The sequence below is a fragment of the Phycodurus eques genome, chromosome 9, assembly GCF_024500275.1.
Source record: "Phycodurus eques isolate BA_2022a chromosome 9, UOR_Pequ_1.1, whole genome shotgun sequence".
NCBI lineage: Eukaryota > Metazoa > Chordata > Actinopteri > Syngnathiformes > Syngnathidae > Phycodurus > Phycodurus eques.
In genome coordinates, this window is record NC_084533.1 from 28305435 (window position 1) to 28327240 (window position 21806).

The 21806-nt window shown below is 48.6% G+C and overlaps 4 protein-coding genes across 4 annotated transcripts; all 4 read right to left on the minus strand.

The window, feature by feature from the left end:
• Positions 1–4603: 4603 nt before the first annotated feature.
• Positions 4604–7871, minus strand: LOC133407514 (protocadherin alpha-3-like). The gene has a single exon (XM_061685502.1). It carries the CDS (start codon positions 7649–7651, stop codon positions 5225–5227), a length of 2427 nt encoding a protein of 808 aa, XP_061541486.1. The 5' UTR covers positions 7652–7871; the 3' UTR covers positions 4604–5224.
• Positions 7872–8776: 905 nt separating this feature from the next.
• On the minus strand, positions 8777–13754 carry LOC133408137 (protocadherin alpha-4-like). The gene is made up of 2 exons (XM_061686644.1): positions 13735–13754; positions 8777–11384 (listed from the first exon to the last, which is right to left on the minus strand). Exons 1-2 carry the CDS (start codon positions 13752–13754, stop codon positions 8777–8779), a joined length of 2628 nt encoding a protein of 875 aa, XP_061542628.1.
• Positions 13755–13803: 49 nt separating this feature from the next.
• Positions 13804–17063, minus strand: LOC133408138 (protocadherin alpha-8-like). The gene is made up of 2 exons (XM_061686645.1): positions 17050–17063; positions 13804–16864 (listed from the first exon to the last, which is right to left on the minus strand). Exons 1-2 carry the CDS (start codon positions 17061–17063, stop codon positions 14239–14241), a joined length of 2640 nt encoding a protein of 879 aa, XP_061542629.1. The 3' UTR covers positions 13804–14238.
• A 1561-nt stretch (positions 17064–18624) lies between these two features.
• On the minus strand, positions 18625–21413 carry LOC133407521 (protocadherin alpha-3-like). The gene has a single exon (XM_061685509.1). The coding sequence runs from the start codon at positions 21004–21006 to the stop codon at positions 18625–18627; it is 2382 nt and encodes a 793-aa protein (XP_061541493.1). The 5' UTR covers positions 21007–21413.
• Positions 21414–21806: the final 393 nt, after the last annotated feature.

Genomic DNA, 21806 nt, shown 5'->3' on the forward strand with positions numbered 1-21806 from the left:
ACCATGGACAGCGCATCTCAAAGTGCGACGACTTGTCATGCTCCACCGACTGCAAAGTCAAATACTCCAGGTCAATATATTCTTCCATGTACTGCCATCGTGACATGACATAAATTTTCAATTTTTCGCATTGCATCGTTAAATGTTTCTGAGATTGTTCCAACCCTCTTCACAATTCACACCAAAAGTCAGTTATGGCATGAATATTTTCTCTCAGTGAATGTGGAGATATAGCGTTACTACGGTTCTCAACAAGATGGCGCCTACCAGTGTGGTCGCCTCGGTAACGCGCTCTCTAGTATTGTCTTTGTTTTGTGTTTTTCGTCCGTCTTTGGAGACCTTACACGACTCACTTACACAAGGGGAGACCTGCTAACCATCAAGGAGGCTACTCCGGACTTTCTGTCACCAACTTTCGAATATCCGCTCAGTTTTTTCCCCGAGTTACTCACCGGAGCGGCGTCCGCGGTTTTAGGCGCACGGAGACGGAAGCGGCGCCACAGAGGGAAACGAGCCGGCATTCAGGTGAAACTCCGCAAGAGAGGACACAGATCGGCGTTCCCGTCGATCCACCTCGCGAATGTACGCTCCCTACCCAACAAAATGGACGAGCTTCATCTTCTGTTAAAGACCGGTAAAGACTTCGGACGTTCCGCGGCCATGCGCTTCACGGAGACCCGGCTTTGCGACGCCGTACCCGATGGCGCCGTCGCGCTTCCCGGCTTCAACGTTCATCGAGCGTACCGCGACGTGGAATCATCGGGGAAAACGAAGGGCGGCGGGATATGCCTCCATATCAACGAAAAATGGTGTACGGACGTCACGGTGCTCAGCACACACTGCAGCCCGCATTTGGAGTCGCTATTCTTAAACTGTAAACCATTCTACTCGCCACGTGAGTTTGCATCATTCATTACGCCTCGAGCTGACACAAACGCCACATTGCTAACGCTCGCCGAACAAGTCAACGAAATTGAAAAAAAACACCCGGACTCACCCCTCATTATTCTCGGGGACTTTAACAAAGCTAAACTCAACCACGAACTCCCGAAATACAAGCAGCACATCGACTGTCCCAACAGGGAAAATAATACTTCAGACCACTGCTACACGACGGTAAAAAACGCATACCGTGCTATACCTCGCGCAGCCCTGGGCTCGTCCGATCACTGCTTAATTCACTTAATACCGACGTACAGGCAAGAACTTAAATGTGCGAAGCCTACAGTGAAAACAGTGGAAAAGTGGACCAATGAAGCCAAGATGGAACTTCAAAGCTGTTTAGACTGCACAGACTGGAGTGTCTTTGAAAATTCTGCCGGCAGCCTGGATGAATATACGGACACTGTCACATCCTATATCAGTTTCTGTGAAGAGGTTTGTGTACCAACAAAATCATTTCGGACATTCAACAACAACAAGCCGTGGTTCACTGCTAAACTTAAGCAGCTTCGCCAAGCTAAGGAAGACGCATATCAGAGCGGGGACAGGGCCCTGTATAATCGAGCTAGAAACCGGCTTACTAAAGAAATTAACATTGCAAAGAGGATCCATGCAGCAAAGTTGGAAAAACAGTTTAGCGCGAACGACTCGAAATCAGTCTGGCGTGCATTCCAATCGCTGACTAATTACAAGCGACGATCCCCCCAAGCTGAGAACAATAGCACACTAGCCGACGACTTGAATACCTTCTACTGCAGATTTGAAAAGGACAGTTTCACTCCACACACCCGCCCGGCCGCACCCGCGACCACAACCGCACCTCTGACTTCTGCGTTAACCATCCATGAACAGGATGTGAGACGCTTCTTCAAACAACAGAAGATTAACAAAGCGGCATGTGTCCCCATCCTGCCTCAAAAGTCTGCGCGGACCGGCTCGCTCCAGTCTTCGGTCAGATCTTCAATAGATCTTTGGAACTGTGCGAACTTCCATCCTGTTTCAAACGCTCCACCATCATTCCAGTCCCCAAGAAACCTGCAATCTCGGGTCTGAATGACTACAGGCCTGTCGCTTTGACATCTGTGGTCATGAAATCCTTTGAACGTCTCGTGCTGGACCACCTCAAGAGTGTCACAGGTCCCCTGCTGGACCCCCTGCAGTTTGCCTACCAAGTGAACAGGTCTGCGGATGATGCATTCAACATGGGACTGCACTGCATCCTAGAACACCTCGACAGTGCAGGGACCTACGTGAGGATCCTGTTCGTGGACTTCAGCTCAGCGTTCAACACCATCATCCCTGAACTCCTTTCAACCGAGCTTCTCCAGCTCAGCGTCTCATCTGTCATCTGCCAGTGGATTTACAGCTTTTTGACGGGCAGGACACAGCAGGTCAGCCTGGGGGAGGCCACCTCATCCACACGCAGCATCAGCACTGGGGCGCCCCAAGGTTGTGTCCTCTCTCCGCTGCTCTTCTCTCTCTACACGAACGACTGCACCTCAGCGAACCCGACTGTCAAGCTCCTGAAGTTTGCAGATGACACCACTGTCATCGGCCTCATCGAGGACGGTGACGAGTCTGCATATCGACAGGATGCGGAGCGGCCGGAGCTGCGGTGCGGCCGACGCGACCTGGAGCTGAACACGCTCGAGACTGTAGAGATGATCGTGGACCTCACGTTGTCCAGCCGCCTTGTGTCAACCGTCGAGACCTTCGAGTTCCTGGGAATTACAATCTGTCAGGACCTGAAGTGGGCGACCGACATCAACTCCGTCCTCAAAAAGGCCCAGCACAGGATGTACTTCCTGCGGCTTCTGAGAAAGCACGGCCTGCCAACGGAGCCGCTGAGACGGTTCTACACAGCGGTCGTCGAATCGGTCCTGTGTTCTTCCATCACAGTCTGGTTCGGTGCCGCTACAAAAAAGGACAAACTCCGACTGCAACGGACAATCAAAACTGCTGAAAGGATTGTCGGTACCCCCCTACCCGCCTTTGAGGACTTGCACGCTGCCAGAACTAAGACAAGGGCGTGCAAAATCCTGTTGTACTCGAGCGGCTCCAACGACCGGAGACAAATTCCTTGTGTGTTTTGGACATACTTGGCAAATCAAGATGATTCTGATTCTGATTCTGATTCAAGACAGGAAACTTGCACAAGACACCTGAATGAAAATACAGTCCCCTCCAAAAGTATTGGAACGGCAAGGACAATTCCTTTTTTTTTTTTGTTGCATCCTGAAGACATTTGGTTTTTATATCAAAAGATGAAAATGAGGCAACAGTTCGCAATTCCAGCTTTCATGTCATGCTATTTAGATCGAGATGTGTTAACCAACTCAGTGCAGAGCACCTTTTGTTCGAAGCCACCCACTTTTCGAGTGAGCAAAAGTATTGGAACAGACATGATTAAATGAACTTCAAGTGAATAATATTTAATATTTGTTGGCATAACCCGAACTTGCAATAACTGCATCAAGCCTGCCACCCATTGACTTCACCAGACTGTCGCATTCTTCATTTGAAATGCTTTTCCAGGCCTTTACTGCAGCCTCTTGCGGTTCTTGTTTGCTTCTGGGGGGTTTTCCCTTCAGCCTCCTGTTCAGTCGGTAAAATGCAGGCTCTTTTGGGTTAAAGTCTGGTGATTGACTTGGCCAGTCAAAGACCTTCCACTTTTCCCCCCTGATGAAGTCCTTTGTTGTGTTGGCAGTGTGTTTTGGGTCATTGTCTTGTTGCATGATGAAGCTTCTCCCGATTAGTTTGGATGCATTTTTCTGTAAATTGCCAGACAAAATGGTTTTGCAGACTTCAGAATTCATTCTGCTGCTCCCATCACATCACCACCATCGTTACATCATCAATAAAGACTACTGAGCCCGTTCCAGAAGCAGCCATGCAAGCGCAAGCCAGGACATGACCTCCACCATGCTTCACAGATGAGCTTGTGTGTTTTGGAGCATAAGCAGATCCTTTCTTTCTCCATACTTTGGTAGAGGTTTATCTCATCAGTCCAGAAAACTTTGCTCCGAAACGTTTGTGGCTCATCTTTGTACTTCTTTGCAAAATCCAATCTGGCCTTCCGATTCTTTTTGCTGATGAGAGGTTTGTCTCTTGTGTTATGGCCTATATATTTCTTCTCTGCAAGTCTATTTTGAAGAGTGGATTGTGATACCTTCACCTCTGCCCTGTGGTGGTTGGCAAACCATTATGTCGAGCAGTTTACAGAAAAATGCATCTAAACTAATTGTGAGAAGCTTCCTCATGCAACAAGACAATGACCCAAAGGACTTCATCAGGAGGAAAAAGTGGAAGCTCTTCGACTGGCCAAGTCAATCACCGGACTTTAACCCAAAAGAGCATGCATTTTACCGACTGAACAGGAGGCTGAAGGGAGAAACCGGCACAAGCAAACAAGAACCGCAAGAGGCTGCAGTAAAGGCCTGGGAAAAGAATTTCAAATGAAGAATGCGACAGTCTGGTGAAGTCAATGGGTGGCAGGCTTGATGCAGTTATTGCAAGTAAGGGTTACGCCACCAAATCGTGAATGTTATTCACTTGAAGTTCATTCAATCATGTCTGTTCCAATACTTTTGCTCACTCGAAAAGTGGGTGGCTTCGAACAAAAGGTGCTCTGTCCTGAGTTGGTGAACACATCTCGATGAACATCCCATGAAATAAAAGCTGGACTTCAGACTTGGTCTCATATTCATCTTTTGATATGAAAACCAAATGTCCCCAGTAAACAAGCAAAACAAAGCAATTGACCTTGCTGTTCTCATACTTTTGGAGGGGAGTGTACATCTCGAGATGTAAATTCATTCACGTACGTAATCCTGATGATGCGTCGGAAAGAAAGCACCTTTTCAGGACCACGGACAACAAGCGAGTAGTAGTTCACGTAAAAACCTTTCTGAGTGCTGCGTAAAAGCTGCCATGTATTGAAACGGGTACAAACTCTTTCATCGAAGGATATCACCTTTCTAGATGTCAACAGATTCAAATGTGAAGGACTCAACGTCACATTTATGTCATCGTTCCACAGCATACATTGACAACACACGATAATTGAACCATTTCGCTCTTTTCCCTTCCCTGAACAAGTTACGTCAAGATTATGGGCTGTTGTCGCGATAAATGAGGTCACAGGTACGATTCGGAGTCAACCAGCTTGACAGAAAGCAATGCGTAAAGTCAACGCCTTAAAAGTCACTTTTCAAAAGACCACAAGTACTTCGTGCTTCATATGAGTTGCACTCTTGGCTACATGTGAATGCACACTACTTCATCATGGGACGAGAAATACAAAGAACCTCGGAAGACAAAAACATTGCCAGCCTACCTTCTCGCTATGAGGCAAAGTCTGAGTCCTGCCGAAGGTGTCCCCTCCGTGAATGCTGATCAGTTCCGCTTCCCCCGGCGGAAAGGCCGAGGGGAAGAGCACCAGGTCGCTCTTGAGCGTGTCCGAGCCCAAACACACGTCATACTGCTGAGTGGCTTTGGAGTAAGACCGGCTCCCGTCGGGGCGGGCGCCGATCGTCGGGGCGCCGTCCGTCCGTCCGCGGCATTTGAAGGCCGCGAAAGCCAGCAGGCCGAGCAGAAAGACGAGCGACACGGCCGCGATGGCGATGAGCAGATACAAGTGGAAACGGGAGAAGCTCTCCTCCTTTCCGGGCACGTGTCTGAACGGAGCGCGGACGTCGGCTGCGCTTTCCAGCACCAGCACGTCAATAGACACAGTAGCTGACAGGGAGGCTTCTCCGTGATCACACACCAACACCACCAAGGGGTGACTTTTCAGGTCATCGTCACTCATTCTCCTCTTGGTCCGAATCTCCCCGGTGCCGCTTCCGATCCGGAAGAGCCCGTCGTCGCCGCCTTTGGGCTCGGACAGGCGATAGGAGAGCAGCGCGTTGTATCCCGAGTCTGCGTCGACGGCCCTGATCTTCGCCACGAAGTATCCCGCTTCGGCAGAAAAGGGGACGCTCTCGCCGTTGGCCGAGCCGTGCTCGGAATAGGGCGGCAGGACGCCGGGACTGTTGTCGTTCTCGTCCAGGATGAAGACGGTGACGCTCGCCTCGCCGCTCAGCGGAGGAACGCCGCGGTCCGCGGCCTGGACTTTGAACTCGAACGTCTTGAGCGCCTCGTAGTCGAACGACTGCAAAGTGACGATCTCGCCGCTCTCCGAGTCGATGTTTATCATCGTCGTTATCGGAATCGAGTCGGTGGCGCTTTGCAGCAACGAGTAAGTCAGGCGCCCGTTTTGATGGACGTCGTCATCGACTGCAGTCACTTGATGTATTACCGCTCCCGGTGGACTATTTTCTTTGATGTAAACATTCACGAGGGGCTCCGAGAAGCGAGGCTTGTTGTCGTTCACGTCTGAGACGTGCACGCGAATAACGCTTGTGCTGGACAGAGGCGGAGCGCCTTCGTCAATCGCCACAATAGTGATGTTATAGTCGCTTTGAGTCTCCCTGTCCAGCGGGCCGTTTACTATTAACGAATAATAGTTTTTATAATTTGTGTCCAATTGAAAAGGAGTCTTATTTGCGATGGCAACTTTCACGACACCGTTGCTTCCTCCGTCGTTGTCCATCACGGAGACGAGAGCAACAGCAGTGCCGACCTCGGCGTCCTCCTCGACTGCGCGCAGCAGTGACGTCACACTCATCTCGGGAGCGTTGTCATTGATGTCCTCCACCTCGACCAGCACTTTACAATCAGTAGACATGGGAGGATGACCTTTGTCTGTGGCCTGCGCATGAATCTCAAAGGCAGAATTTGCTTCATAGTCAATTTTTCCTTTGACAAAAATGACGCCTGTTTTAGGATGAATTTCAAATAAATCTAGAACACGATCCTGCCCTTTACTCCTCAGTGAAAATTCGATTTCACCATTCGAGCCATCATCTGCATCAGCCGCATTCAACGTGATGACCGTTTTATTTGGCGGTGAGTTTTCAGCAATCCGTGTTTTATACAGAGAACTGCTAAACAAAGGAGGATTGTCGTTATTGTCTAAAACATTGATCTGAATTTGACACGTGCCGGATTTGGGTGGATTCCCGCCGTCCACTGCGGTCACAGTAAGCGTAACAGAACGTTGTTTCTCTCGATCTAAAGGCTTCTGCAGCACAAGCTTAGAAGCCACACTCTCGCCCCCTTTGTGCGACTCAAGAGAAAAATAATCATTCGGACTGATCTTGTACGCAGTAACACTATTCGTCCCAACGTCGAGATCCGACGCACCGATGAAACCAAAAGTCCCCCCGGGCAAAGTGCTCTCCGCGATGTTAATCGTCTGAACCTTCTCCAGGAAATACGGTGCATTGTCATTAATGTCGGCGATATTGATTTCCAGTCGATAGAGCTTTAAAGGTTTGTTGATAACCGCCTCGACATTGACGGTGCATGCTGCAGCCTGAGCGCACAGCTCCTCTCGGTCCACTCGCTCACTCACATAAAGAAAGCCAGTTTTCACATTCACCTCGAAATATTTCCTTTTTGATCCACTCACAATCTGAAACGTGCGCTCGTCCAACTCGTGCACGTTTAGGTTTAAATCTTTGGCCACGTTTCCAACAAAGGTCCCCACCTTTACCTCCTCGAAAACGGTGTACGAGAGCTGTCCGTATGCCGCCGTGCAACAACAATCCAACAGAACAAAGGCCAAATAAATCCTCAGTGAGCTCCGTGTCGTCTTCCTCGACATTTTTGCATCCGACGTGAATTGACCATTAACGGAAGCGTCCCCCACGTCCCCTCTATGATTCTTCGTTTCAGTGAAATGACAGAATGTGATTTTAGCAGAAAGCGAGCGACGCCCTGTCGCACTCGTCCATCCACCCCACCGTTTTGTGACAAAGCCGGAATAAACGCACAGTCGCCTTCATTTGGGAGGAGTCCGACGGCCTTCAAACATGTGATGGTCTCGACTGCCCTCGTGTGGCCGTTTGCCTTAACTGTAAGAGCTGCAAGGTGTACTCAATACTGTCTGTGTCAATGTCATGCCATTTTAACGTTCACGTTCACACACCGATGACGTCAACATTGATCAAAACCAGCCCGTGTCTCGTCACTGGCAAAAGTGCACAAACGGGGGATCAGCCAAAAAAATATCATTTTCAGACAATGTCCGAAAGGAATTCAGAAGCTAAGATGATGAAGTAGTGAAGGCAAAAAACTGTGAGTTGGGTGATTTCATTTTTGCTGAAAACAGCACAAAGAAACTGCAGTTTCAGGACCATGGGCAGACGCATGCATGCTGCTGCGCTCTCCAAACAAGGAACCGGCAACAGCTCCATTCACTTCCGTCATGTAACCGCATGCATCTGAAACCAGTTTCCCAACATTGACACGAGAAAGGTCGCACGGCACAACGCCATAAGCAACGTCACAAAAAGTACACATCCTGAAATAATGATGATCTTGTCTCCGTGTACGATAGTTTACAATCTGGGCCTGTTGACTTGAACACAAAACTAATCTGTTGTGTGAATAGCAAAAGGTGGCTACACAGATTCATTGGACTGGAATGCCAGTCACTATTCATCATCGGCACAAATAGATATTTGTAATTGATCAATCATTTTCAGACCACTTCAGTGCAATTGCATAATTTCCTGTGGCAGCCCTGATGATCGCTCACGGCACGTGCACGAAGGTGCCACAACATCCTGGCTGAATCACTGCCTGTAACCATGCGCGCCCCCCCACACACACACGATGGTGGAGCTCCAGGAAATATAACTTAGTTTCATCTTTTAGCAATAATTATTGCAGAAACTGTTGCATTTTCCCTCCTTCTTGTGGCTGTCCCATTGCTTTACAGTTAAGTTCAAGAAATACAGTATAGTTTTCTTACCTCCTCGGTATGGGGCAAAGTCTGGGTCCTGCCGAAGGTGTCCCCCCCGTGAATGCTGATGAGTTCCGCTTCCCCCGGCGGAAAGGCCGAGGGGAAGAGCACCAGGTCGCTCTTGAGCGTGTCCGAGCCCAAACACACGTCATACTGCCGAGTGGCTTTGGAGTAAGACCGGCTCCCGTCGGGGCGGGCGCCGATCGTCGGGGCGCCGTCCGTCCGTCCGCGGCATTTGAAGGCCGCGAAAGCCAGCAGGCCGAGCAGAAAGACGAGCGACACGGCCGCGATGGCGATGAGCAGATACAAGTGGAAACGGGAGAAGCTCTCCTCCTTTCCGGGCACGTGTCTGAACGGAGCGCGGACGTCGGCTGCGCTTTCCAGCACCAGCACGTCAATAGACACAGTAGCTGACAGGGAGGCTTCTCCGTGATCACACACCAACACCACCAAGGGGTGACTTTTCAGGTCATCGTCACTCATTCTCCTCTTGGTCCGAATCTCCCCGGTGCCGCTTCCGATCCGGAAGAGCCCGTCGTCGCCGCCTTTGGGCTCGGACAGGCGATAGGAGAGCAGCGCGTTGTATCCCGAGTCTGCGTCGACGGCCCTGATCTTCGCCACGAAGTATCCCGCTTCGGCAGAAAAGGGGACGCTCTCGCCGTTGGCCGAGCCGTGCTCGGAATAGGGCGGCAGGACGCCGGGACTGTTGTCGTTCTCGTCCAGGATGAAGACGTTGACGCTCGCCTCGCCGCTCAGCGGAGGAACGCCGCGGTCCGCGGCCTGGACTTTGAACTCGAACGTCTTGAGCGCCTCGTAGTCGAACGACTGCAAAGTGACGATCTCGCCGCTCTCCGAGTCGATGTTTATCATCGTCGTTATCGGAATCGAGTCGGTGGCGCTTTGCAGCAACGAGTAAGTCAGGCGCCCGTTTTGATGGACGTCGTCATCGACTGCAGTCACTTGATGTATTACCGCTCCCGGTGGACTATTTTCTTTGATGTAAACATTCACGAGGGGCTCCGAGAAGCGAGGCTTGTTGTCGTTCACGTCTGAGACGTGCACGCGAATAACGCTTGTGCTGGACAGAGGCGGAGCGCCTTCGTCACTTGCAATGATGCTGACGTCGTACGCAGATACGCTCTCTCTGTCGAGAGGACCGCCGACGACCAAGGAAAAGGAGTTCTTGTAATTGGACTCCAGTTTAAAAGGCGCATTATTCTTCATTTTACAGTGCACCAAACCATTTTGTCCTCCATCTTTGTCCAGCACCGACACAATTGCAATGGCAGTGCCAATTGTTGCGTCTTCTTTCACTGTGTCCATCAAAGATGTCACTGAAATTTCAGGGGCATTGTCATTGACATCGAAAACCTCGATCAGCAATTTGGCATGAGAGGTTAACGGAGATGAGCCGCCATCACTGGCTTGTATTCGCAGTTCAAATGCATTTGTTTGTTCAAAGTCAATATTTTCCTTACTTCTTACTGTTCCACTTTTTTCATCAATAAAAAACATATTTGTTTCTTCCACTCGTCCTCCTGCACTGAAAGAATAGAAAACAATTCCATTTTCTCCCGCATCTAAATCAGTTGCATTTACCGTTATTATGGATGTGCCAATCTCAATGTTCTCATGTACACTAGCTTTGTACAGATTTTGACTGAATACAGGAGCATTGTCGTTGCTATCTAACACATTGACAACAACGGTCATCGTGCCCGATTTTGCTGGCGTTCCTCCATCAATTGCAGTCAACGTGAGTGTGATCACGGCCTGTTTTTCTCGGTCCAAAAGCTTCTGCAGCACTAATTCTGGCGTCACACTTTCTCCTTTGTGCGCCTCAACAGAGAAATGTTCATTATGGCTCAGCTTGTATGAATTGACAGAATTTTTACCGACGTCAGCGTCATGAGCTGCGTGCAGAGGAAATTTCGATCCTATTGCTGTAGTTTCACTAATGTTTAGCACCTGTGCATGGTGAGAAAATACTGGATAATTGTCATTTCCATCTAATATTGTCATTTCAATACGGTATAATCTTAACGGATTACTCATCATGGCTTCTACACCGAGTGAACACTTGGCTTGTTTTCTGCACAGCTCCTCTCGATCGATCCTCTCATTCACGTAGAGGACACCGGTCTTGAGGTTGACCTCGAAATATTTCCTCTCGGTTCCCGCAACGATCTGCAACATGCGGGACTCCAAATCCCGCACGTTGAGACTCAAATCCTTGGCGATATTTCCCACGACGGTCCCCACATTCACCTCCTCCGCCACGGAGTAAGAGAGCTGGCCGCACACGGCTTCCCAGTAACACTCCAGCAGCACGAAGAGCAAATACATCCGCACAGAGCTCCATCTGCCCGCCGCACGCGTCATTCCAGACACGAGCGAGAAATGCTGCAAAAAGATTTCCCACCGAAGGTGAAGGAAAAAGCCAAACAAAGTCCGCGTAGCGATCCCCGTCGCATCGGTCGCTTTCGCCGTCTGAGCTTCTTTGTTCCACTGACGACAAACATCACGCGCATTTGGGAGGAGCCCCGCGCCGTGGACGAGGCTGCTCCGATGCCACGGTCCACGCTGTCCTCTAGTGGACGTTTGGGTCAACTACAGCCAACATCTCACACTATCTGCAGTGAAGGACAGTATCAATTCAATCCACGAAACTCGGTAACAACAACAATAATAAAGAACAGGAGCAACAGCAACAAGTTGCCGTAGTTTGCCCCCAAAACTCTTCCCTTCATGTAGAAGACTATAGTAGGTCCAATTACAACAATGAGAAGAAGAAATCTCACGATCGCAGCAATTCTAATGGACATACTTCTAAACCCGTAGATAAATATATTCATATTTAATTCTGACAACAACCAAAAAAAATAATAATAATAATTTAGAGCCGCCCTTTAAATATGTTTGAGAACCATGGACAGCGCATCTCAAAGTGCGACGACTTGTCATGCTCCACCGACTGCAAAGTCAAATACTCCAGGTCAATATATTCTTCCATGTACTGCCATCGTGACATGACATAAATGTATTGAAAGTTGCAATTCAATCTTTCTCCTTGCGTGAGACATTTCATCAAAGAGTGACTCCAAATTTCAAACCCTCATTATGACGTCGTAAGTGCAGCAGAAAACTCGCTCAATTTTTCGCATTGCATCGTTAAAAGTAGCTGAGATTGTTCCAACCCTCTTCACAATTCACACCAAAAGTCAGTTATGGCATGAATATTTTCTCTCAGTGAATGTGGAGATATAGCGTTACTACTGTTCAAGACAGGAAACTTGCACAAGACACCTGAATGAAAATACAGTCCCCTCCAAAAGTATTGGAACGGCAAGGACAATTCCTTTTTTTTTTTTGTTGCATCCTGAAGAGATTTGTTTTTTTTTCATCAAAAGATGAAAATGAGGCAACAGTTCACAATTCCAGCTTTCATGTCATGCTATTTAGATCGAGATGTGTTAACCAACTCAGTGCAGAGCACCTTTTGTTCGAAGCCACCCACTTTTCGAGTGAGCAAAAGTATTGGAACAGACATGATTGAATGAACTTCAAGTGAATAACATTCACGATTTGGTGGCGTAACCCTTACTTGCAATAACTGCATCAAGCCTGCCACCCATTGACTTCACCAGACTGTCGCATTCTTCATTTGAAATTCTTTCCCAGGCCTTTACTGCAGCCTCTTGCGGTTCTTGTTTGCTTGTGTCGGTTTCTCCCTTCAGCCTCCTGTTCAGTCGGTAAAATGCATGCTCTTTTGGGTTAAAGTCTGGTGATTGACTTGGCCAGTCAAAGACCTTCCACTTTTTCCCTCTGATGAAGTCCTTTGTTGTGTTGGCAGTGTGTTTTGGGTCATTGTCTTGTTGCATGATGAAGCTTCTCCCGATTAGTTTGGATGCATTTTTCTTGAAATGGTCAGACAAAATGGTTTGCCAACTTCCACGGGGCAAGGGGAAGGTATCACAATCCACTGTTTGAAGACTTCTACAGAAGAAATATCGAGGCCATACCACAAGATACAAACCACTCATCAGCGAAAAGAATCGGAAGGCCAGATTCGATTTTGCAAAGAAGTACAGAGATGAGCCACAAAGGTTTTGGAACAAAGTTTTATGGACTGATGAAACCAAGATTAACCTCGAGCAAAGTTATGGAAAGGCCAAAGTATGGAGAAGGAAAGGATCTGCTTCTGATTCAAAACACACAAGGTCATCTGTGAAGCATGGTGGAGGTGATGTCATGGCTTGAACGGGCTCCCTACATATAACTACATTGTAGACTTTAGAATTCATGATGGTAGCGCCAGAATGAATTATAAAGTCTAAAAAACTATTTTGTCTGGCAATTTACAGAAAAATGCATCCAAACTAATCGGGAGAAGCTTCATCATGCAACAAGACAATGACCCAAAACACACTGCCAACACAACAAAGGACTTCATCAGGGGGGAAAAGTGGAAGCTCTTCGACTGGCCAAGTCAATCACCGGACTTTAACCCAAAAGAGCATGCATTTTACCGACTGAACAGGAGGCTGAAGGGAGAAACCGGCACAAGCAAACAAGAACCGCAAGAGGCTGCAGTAAAGGCCTGGAAAAGCATTTCAAATGAAGAATCCGACAGTCTGGTGAAGTCAATGGGTGGCAGGCTTGATGCAGTTATTGCAAGTAAGGGTTACGCCACCAAATCGTGAATGTTATTCACTTGAAGTTCATTCAATCATGTCTGTTCCAATACTTTTGCTCACTCGAAAAGTGGGTGGCTTCGAACAAAAGGTGCTCTGTCCTGAGTTGGTGAACACATCTCGATGAACATCCCATGAAATAAAAGCTGGACTTCAGACTTGGTCTCATATTCATTTTTTGATATGAAAACCAAATGTCCCCAGTAAACAAGCAAAACAAAGCAATTGACCTTGCTGTTCTCATACTTTTGGAGGGGAGTGTACATCCCGAGATGTAAATTCATTCACGTACGTAATCCTGATGATGCGTCGGAAAGAAAGCACCTTTTCAGGACCACGGACAACAAGCGAGTAGTAGTTCACGTAAAAACCTTTCTGAGTGCTGCGTAAAAGCTGCCATGTATTGAAACGGGTACAAACTCTTTCATCGAAGGATATCACCTTTCTAGATGTCAACAGATTCAAATGTGAAGGACTCAACGTCACATTTATGTCATCGTTCCACAGCATACATTGACAACACACGATAATTGAACCATTTCGCTCTTTTCCCTTCCCTGAACAAGTTACGTCAAGATTATGGGCTGTTGTCGCGATAAATGAGGTCACAGGTACGATTCGGAGTCAACCAGCTTGACAGAAAGCAATGCGTAAAGTCAACGCCTTAAAAGTCACTTTTCAAAAGACCACAAGTACTTCGTGCTTCATATGAGTTGCACTCTTGGCTACATGTGAATGCACACTACTTCATCATGGGACGAGAAATACAAAGAACCTCGGAAGACAAAAACATTGCCAGCCTACCTTCTCGCTATGAGGCAAAGTCTGAGTCCTGCCGAAGGTGTCCCCTCCGTGAATGCTGATGAGTTCCGCTTCCCCCGGCGGAAAGGCCGAGGGGAAGAGCACCAGGTCGCTCTTGAGCGTGTCCGAGCCCAAACACACGTCATACTGCTGAGTGGCTTTGGAGTAAGACCGGCTCCCGTCGGGGCGGGCGCCGATCGTCGGGGCGCCGTCCGTCCGTCCGCGGCATTTGAGGGCCGCGAAAGCCAGCAGGCCGAGCAGAAAGACGAGCGACACGGCCGCGATGGCGATGAGCAGATACAAGTGGAAACGGGAGAAGCTCTCCTCCTTTCCGGGCACGTGTCTGAACGGAGCGCGGACGTCGGCTGCGCTTTCCAGCACCAGCACGTCAATAGACACAGTAGCTGACAGGGAGGCTTCTCCGTGATCACACACCAACACCACCAAGGGGTGACTTTTCAGGTCATCGTCACTCATTCTCCTCTTGGTCCGAATCTCCCCGGTGCCGCTTCCGATCCGGAAGAGCCCGTCGTCGCCGCCTTTGGGCTCGGACAGGCGATAGGAGAGCAGCGCGTTGTATCCCGAGTCTGCGTCGACGGCCCTGATCTTCGCCACGAAGTATCCCGCTTCGGCAGAAAAGGGGACGCTCTCGCCGTTGGCCGAGCCGTGCTCGGAATAGGGCGGCAGGACGCCGGGACTGTTGTCGTTCTCGTCCAGGATGAAGACGTTGACGCTCGCCTCGCCGCTCAGCGGAGGAACGCCGCGGTCCGCGGCCTGGACTTTGAACTCGAACGTCTTCAGCGTCTCGTAGTCGAACGACTGCAAAGTGACGATGTCGCCGCTCTCCGAGTCGATGTTTATCATCGTCGTTATCGGAATCGAGTCGGTGGCGCTTTGCAGCAACGAGTAAGTCAGGCGCCCGTTTTGATGGACGTCGTCATCGACTGCAGTCACTTGATGTATTACCGCTCCCGGTGGACTATTTTCTTTGATGTAAACATTCACGAGGGGCTCCGAGAAGCGAGGCTTGTTGTCGTTCACGTCTGAGACGTGCACGCGAATAACGCTTGTGCTGGACAGAGGCGGAGCGCCTTCGTCACTTGCAATGATGCTGACGTCGTACGCAGATACGCTCTCTCTGTCGAGAGGACCGCCGACGACCAAGGAAAAGGAGTTCTTGTAATTGGACTCCAGTTTAAAAGGCGCATTATTCTTCATATTACAGTGCACCAAACCATTTTTTCCTCCATCTTTGTCCAGCACCGACACAATTGCAATGGCAGTGCCAATTGTTGCGTCTTCTTTCACTGTGTCCATCAAAGATGTCACTGAAATTTCAGGGGCATTGTCATTGACATCGAAAACCTCGATCAGCAATTTGGTGTATGAAGTCCTTGCCCCATCACTGGCTTGTACTCTTATTTCAAAGGCATTTTCTTCTTCAAAATCTAAATTCTTAATGTTTGTTACAGTGCCAGTTGTCTTCTCTATTGCAAATAAATCATTCTGTTCCCCTCTACCGACTTCACTAAAAGAATAGAACACCTGCCCGTTTTGTCCTGCATCTAAATCAGTCGCATTTAAGGTTATTATTGATGTGCCAATCTCAATGTTCTCATATACACTAGCTTTGTACAGATTTTGACGGAATACAGGAGCATTATCATTAATATCTAACACATTGACAACAACGGTCATCGTGCCCGATTTTGCTGGCGTTCCTCCATCAATTGCAGTCAACGTGAGTGTGATCACGGCCTGTTTTTCTCGGTCCAAAAGCTTCTGCAGCACTAATTCTGGCGTCACGCTTTCTCCTATGTGCGCCTCAACAGAGAAATGTTCATTATGGCTCAGCTTGTATGAATTTACTCGATTTTTACCAACGTCAGCATCATGAGCTCGGTGCAGAGGAAATTTGGCTCCTGCTGCTGTGTTTTCAGTGATATTTATCACCTGCGAATTGCTCATGAATGATGGATCATTGTCATTTACATCTATTATTGTAATTTCAGTTCGGTATAATCTTAACGGATTACTCATCATGGCTTCTACACCGAGTGAACACTTGGCTTGTTTTCTGCACAGTTCCTCTCGATCGATCCTCTCATTCACGTAGAGGACACCGGTCTTGAGGTTGACCTCGAAATATTTCCTCTCGGTTCCCGCAACGATCTGCAACATGCGGGACTCCAAATCCCGCACGTTGAGGCTCAAATCCTTGGCGATATTTCCCACGACGGTCCCCACATTCACCTCCTCCGCCACGGAGTAAGAGAGCTGGCCGCACACGGCTTCCCAGTAACACTCCAGCAGCACGAAGAGCAAATACATCCGCACAGAGCTCCATCTGCCCGCCGCACGCGTCATTCCAGACACGAGCGAGAAATGCTGCAAAAAGATTTCCCACCGAAGGTGAAGGAAAAAGCCAAACAAAGTCCGCGTAGCGATCCCCGTCGCATCGGTCGCTTTCGCCGTCTGAGCTTCTTTGTTCCACTGACGACAAACATCACGCGCATTTGGGAGGAGCCCCGCGCCGTGGACGAGGCGGCTCCGATGCCACGGTCCACGCTGTCCTCTAGTGGACGTTTGGGTCAACTACAACCAGAATATCGCACACGGACTGCAGTGACGGACAGTGTCAATTTCAAAGTCCTATAATATCCATAATATTTCATAAAAACGGAGGTCACGACAACACATCGATTTTCTAAATTGTCCGTTATATTCAGAAAGACTTGAATGACAAAATGTGAACATTACATCAGTGAGGTCATGATTGAGAACCAACAGGTAAGTCAGAGAGGTCATTTATTTCAAGATAAATTGCAGCAAAGAATTAATGTATTTTTCCACCATAGTCTATCTAGCCCCCTCCCCCCCCCCCCCCCCCCCCCCCACATATGTATCTATGATGTGAAAAGTATACTGTAGCTTATGTTAGATTAGAACAACAGCAGCAAGTAACTCCTGGATATTTTAAATGGAAATGAAAGGAAAATTCCTGCAAACAATACTTCCGAACGAGCCGTAAACATGCGTTCAGCACCATGGACAGCACATCTCACAACACCGGAAGCAGCCGTTGCAAAAACGAAGACGACAATACTATCCCGTGTATTGAACCAATGGAACATCACCCCGATTGCTGAACAGACTCCGAATCGACGTCACTCCTTTATGTTCTTCCATTCAACCGATCATTGCTTCACAACACACATGTGCTGCGTATACTAAAAGTAACCCATTTCACTCTTCTTCATTGCATGAGTAAGTTTTAGAAAAGATGACGGACTCCCAATATGAAACTATTCTCAAGAAGTTCCGAAGTGCTGTTTGTAGCAAACTCGATTGAAATTGGTGCAACGTTACAAGTGTCAATTGCCACGATCAAATAATTACAACCTTTTAATGCGAATTATGTTTTTTCCCGAATTAATAGGATGCAGTGATGTGGAGAGTAAAGGTAGTGTTGATACAATTCAAGATTGCAAACTTATGCACACGAAACCAGCCATGAAGTAGAAAACAATTCTGGTGCATTTAAACAAGTGCAAAAGTGAAGAATATCCCCTTGAGTTGGAAACAAATGTATGTTATACATTATTGTTTCACATGTACAACATACTGGAATGAAACCACTGCAGCTCTTTTTCCTCGCTTCAGGCAATCTTACGTGACGATTATGCGCTGCTGTGACTGCGAAAGTCGAATTCCTAAAAGCAGCCTGACTTAATGCAGAAGCGATTCACAATTGTGGCTCTTCTTCTTCTTTTGCTTCGGGCTCGTCCCTTTAGGGGTCGCCACAGCGCGTCCTCCTTTTCCATGTAAGCTCCATCTCCTGCATCCTCCTCTCCAACACCAACTGCCCTCACGACCTCCATCAACCTTCTCTTTGCTCTTCCTCTCGCTCTCTTGCCTGGCCGCTCCATCCTCATCATCCTTCGACCAATATACTCACTCTTTCTCCTCTGGACGTGTCCAAACCATCCAAGTCTGCTCTCTCTCACTTTGTCTCCAAAACATCAAACCTTGGCTGTCCCTCTGATGATTTCTAATTTTATCCAAGCTGCTCAGTCCTCGGGAGAAGCTCAACATCTTCATGTGATCTGCTTCCTGTCGTCTTTTCAGTGCCGCTGTCTCGAATCCGTCCATCATGGCTGGCCTCACCACTGTCTTATAAACTTTGCCCTTCATCCTACCAGAGACTTTTGACGAATAATAAGTGGATTTTCAACACACCGTTATAACTTCGTGGTCAAGTATTTGCCATTTTGGCAACATGTAAATGTAATACATCAACATACTACAGGTATGACGAAGAAACCAAAGACGAGTTCAGCCTACCTTCTCACTATGAGGCAAAGTCTGAGTCCTGCCGAAGGTGTCCCCCCCGTGAATGCTGATGAGTTCCGCTTCCCCCGGCGGAAAGGCCGAGGGGAAGAGCACCAGGTCGCTCTTGAGCGTGTCCGAGCCCAAACACACGTCATACTGCCGAGTGGCTTTGGAGTAAGACCGGCTCCCGTCGGGGCGGGCGCCGATCGTCGGGGCGCCGTCCGTCCGTCCGCGGCATTTGAAGGCCGCGAAAGCCAGCAGGCCGAGCAGAAAGACGAGCGACACGGCCGCGATGGCGATGAGCAGATACAAGTGGAAACGGGAGAAGCTCTCCTCCTTTCCGGGCACGTGTCTGAACGGAGCGCGGACGTCGGCTGCGCTTTCCAGCACCAGCACGTCAATAGACACAGTAGCTGACAGGGAGGCTTCTCCGTGATCACACACCAACACCACCAAGGGGTGACTTTTCAGGTCATCGTCACTCATTCTCCTCTTGGTCCGAATCTCCCCGGTGCCGCTTCCGATCCGGAAGAGCCCGTCGTCGCCGCCTTTGGGCTCGGACAGGCGATAGGAGAGCAGCGCGTTGTATCCCGAGTCTGCGTCGACGGCCCTGATCTTCGCCACGAAGTATCCCGCTTCGGCAGAAAAGGGGACGCTCTCGCCGTTGGCCGAGCCGTGCTCGGAATAGGGCGGCAGGACGCCGGGACTGTTGTCGTTCTCGTCCAGGATGAAGACGTTGACGCTCGCCTCGCCGCTCAGCGGAGGAACGCCGCGGTCCGCGGCCTGGACTTTGAACTCGAACGTCTTGAGCGCCTCGTAGTCGAACGACTGCAAAGTGACGATCTCGCCGCTCTCCGAGTCGATGTTTATCATCGTCGTTATCGGAATCGAGTCGGTGGCGCTTTGCAGCAACGAGTAAGTCAGGCGCCCGTTTTGATGGACGTCGTCATCGACTGCAGTCACTTGATGTATTACCGCTCCCGGTGGACTATTTTCTTTGATGTAAACATTCACGAGGGGCTCCGAGAAGCGAGGCTTGTTGTCGTTCACGTCTGAGACGTGCACGCGAATAACGCTTGTGCTGGACAGAGGCGGAGCGCCTTCGTCAATCGCCACAATAGTGATGTTATAGTCGCTTTGAGTCTCCCTGTCCAGCGGGCCGTTTACTATTAACGAATAATAGTTTTTATAATTTGTGTCCAATTGAAAAGGAGTCTTATTTGCGATGGCAACTTTCACGACACCGTTGCTTCCTCCGTCGTTGTCCATCACGGAGACGAGAGCAACAGCAGTGCCGACCTCGGCGTCCTCCTCGACTGCGCGCAGCAGTGACGTCACACTCATCTCGGGAGCGTTGTCATTGATGTCCTCCACCTCGACCAGCACTTTACAATGTGTTGACATTGGCGGATGGCCTTTGTCTGTGGCCTGCGCATGAATCTCGAAGGCAGAATTTGCTTCATAGTCAATCTGACTTTTGACGAGAATCTCACCTGTTTCAGGATCAATTTCGAATAAATGTAAAACACGATCCTGTCCTTTTCTTCTCAGAGAGTATCGTATCTCACTGTTCAAGCCGTCGTCTGCGTCTGTTGCAATCAGCGTGATCAGAGTGGAGCCTGTCGGCGCGTTTTCTGGGATTTGAATCTTGTATAAAGACTTACTAAAAACAGGAGGATTGTCGTTACTATCCAAAACGTGAATGATAATTTGTGATGTTCCGGACCTGGGTGGGGTTCCTCCGTCTAGCGCCGTCAGTGTGAGCTGCATGACAGAGTCGTGCTCGCGGTCTAACGCTTTGCGCAGCAGCAACTCCGCAGACACACTCTCGCCGCCTTTGTGGACGTCTAAAGAGAAATATTCGCTCGCACTCAGCTCGTATGTGTGAATGCCGTTCTTTCCCGCATCCGAATCCGTTGCCTCGATCAATCCGAATTTAAGACCCGGTCGTGTGCTTTCTGCAATGTCAAGTGATTGCAAATCCTCAGAAAACACGGGCGCATTGTCGTTGATATCTATTATATTGACCTCCAAGCGATAAAGATTTAAAGGGTTATCGATCACCGCCTCCACGTTTATGGTACATTTTGGAGCCTTTGTGCACAGCTCCTCCCTGTCTATTCTTTCACGGACGAAAAGAACACCAGTCTTTTGATTGGCGTCGAAATATTTCGTCTGAGAATTGCTGACAACCCGAAACAAGCGAGATTCTAAAGTCTTCACGTCGAGGTTGAGATCCCAGGCGATATTCCCCACAGACGTCCCTGGGTTTACCTCCTCTGAGACGGAATAGGAGAGCTGTCCGCTGGCCGCTTGAGGCGAACATTTCAGGAGCAGGACAACAAAACAGATCCAGTCACGCGTCGTTTTGCTTGGGAAAAACATTGGGTACGAATCCAATCCAAAAGCAAAGCAAACAATGAAGAAATACAAGATTCAAGCCTGACTCAAACTATTACAATCCAAATATTCCTCTCTTGTGTCGCTGAATGTGCGGCGGCATTCGTCCTCGCATCGCGTCTCTTTGTCTGAAAGACAAGCGAGATATAATCTGCCGATTTTCTTTCCATGGGAGGAGTCCCACATCGCAGAAATGCCTGACTCCACTTCGCAATGTCGTGGTCTACGGGGCCTCCGCGTGGCCAAGTCGTGTAACTGCAGTCGGTATGATGACAAATGCTGGAGAAGCTGACATTCAATGCAACACGTTAAAACGTTGCGATATTTACACGACGAAAACAGAAATATTACTGTGGACTGAATAAAGATGTCAAATTATGTTTGTTTTGTTCACGGAAAAAAGCTCTATGCCAGTATATTGTCACCTTCATAAAATAATGGCCCGCCATTTATTCAGGTTTTTTCTCTTTTTTTTCTCAGAAAACACAAAACACTGAACCAAACGCTGAATATATTCTATTCGTCAGTAACTTCATTTCAGGGGTAAAATTGAATGGGCCGTTCAAGTGAGGATGTACTATTGGCGATTTTAGGAGAGGTGTCCGGCATCGTGGGGGGGAAATCCTGTTTTTGTCAAACAATGACTTAGACTGTTATTTTACGAATGTGACAATATTTTAATTGTGCTTATGCAAATATCAAAATACAGCAACTTCTATCAATTGAAATGTGTCATCACTTAATGCGCTGGCTTTGGTCACTTGCAACTCTTATGTTGTTCCAGT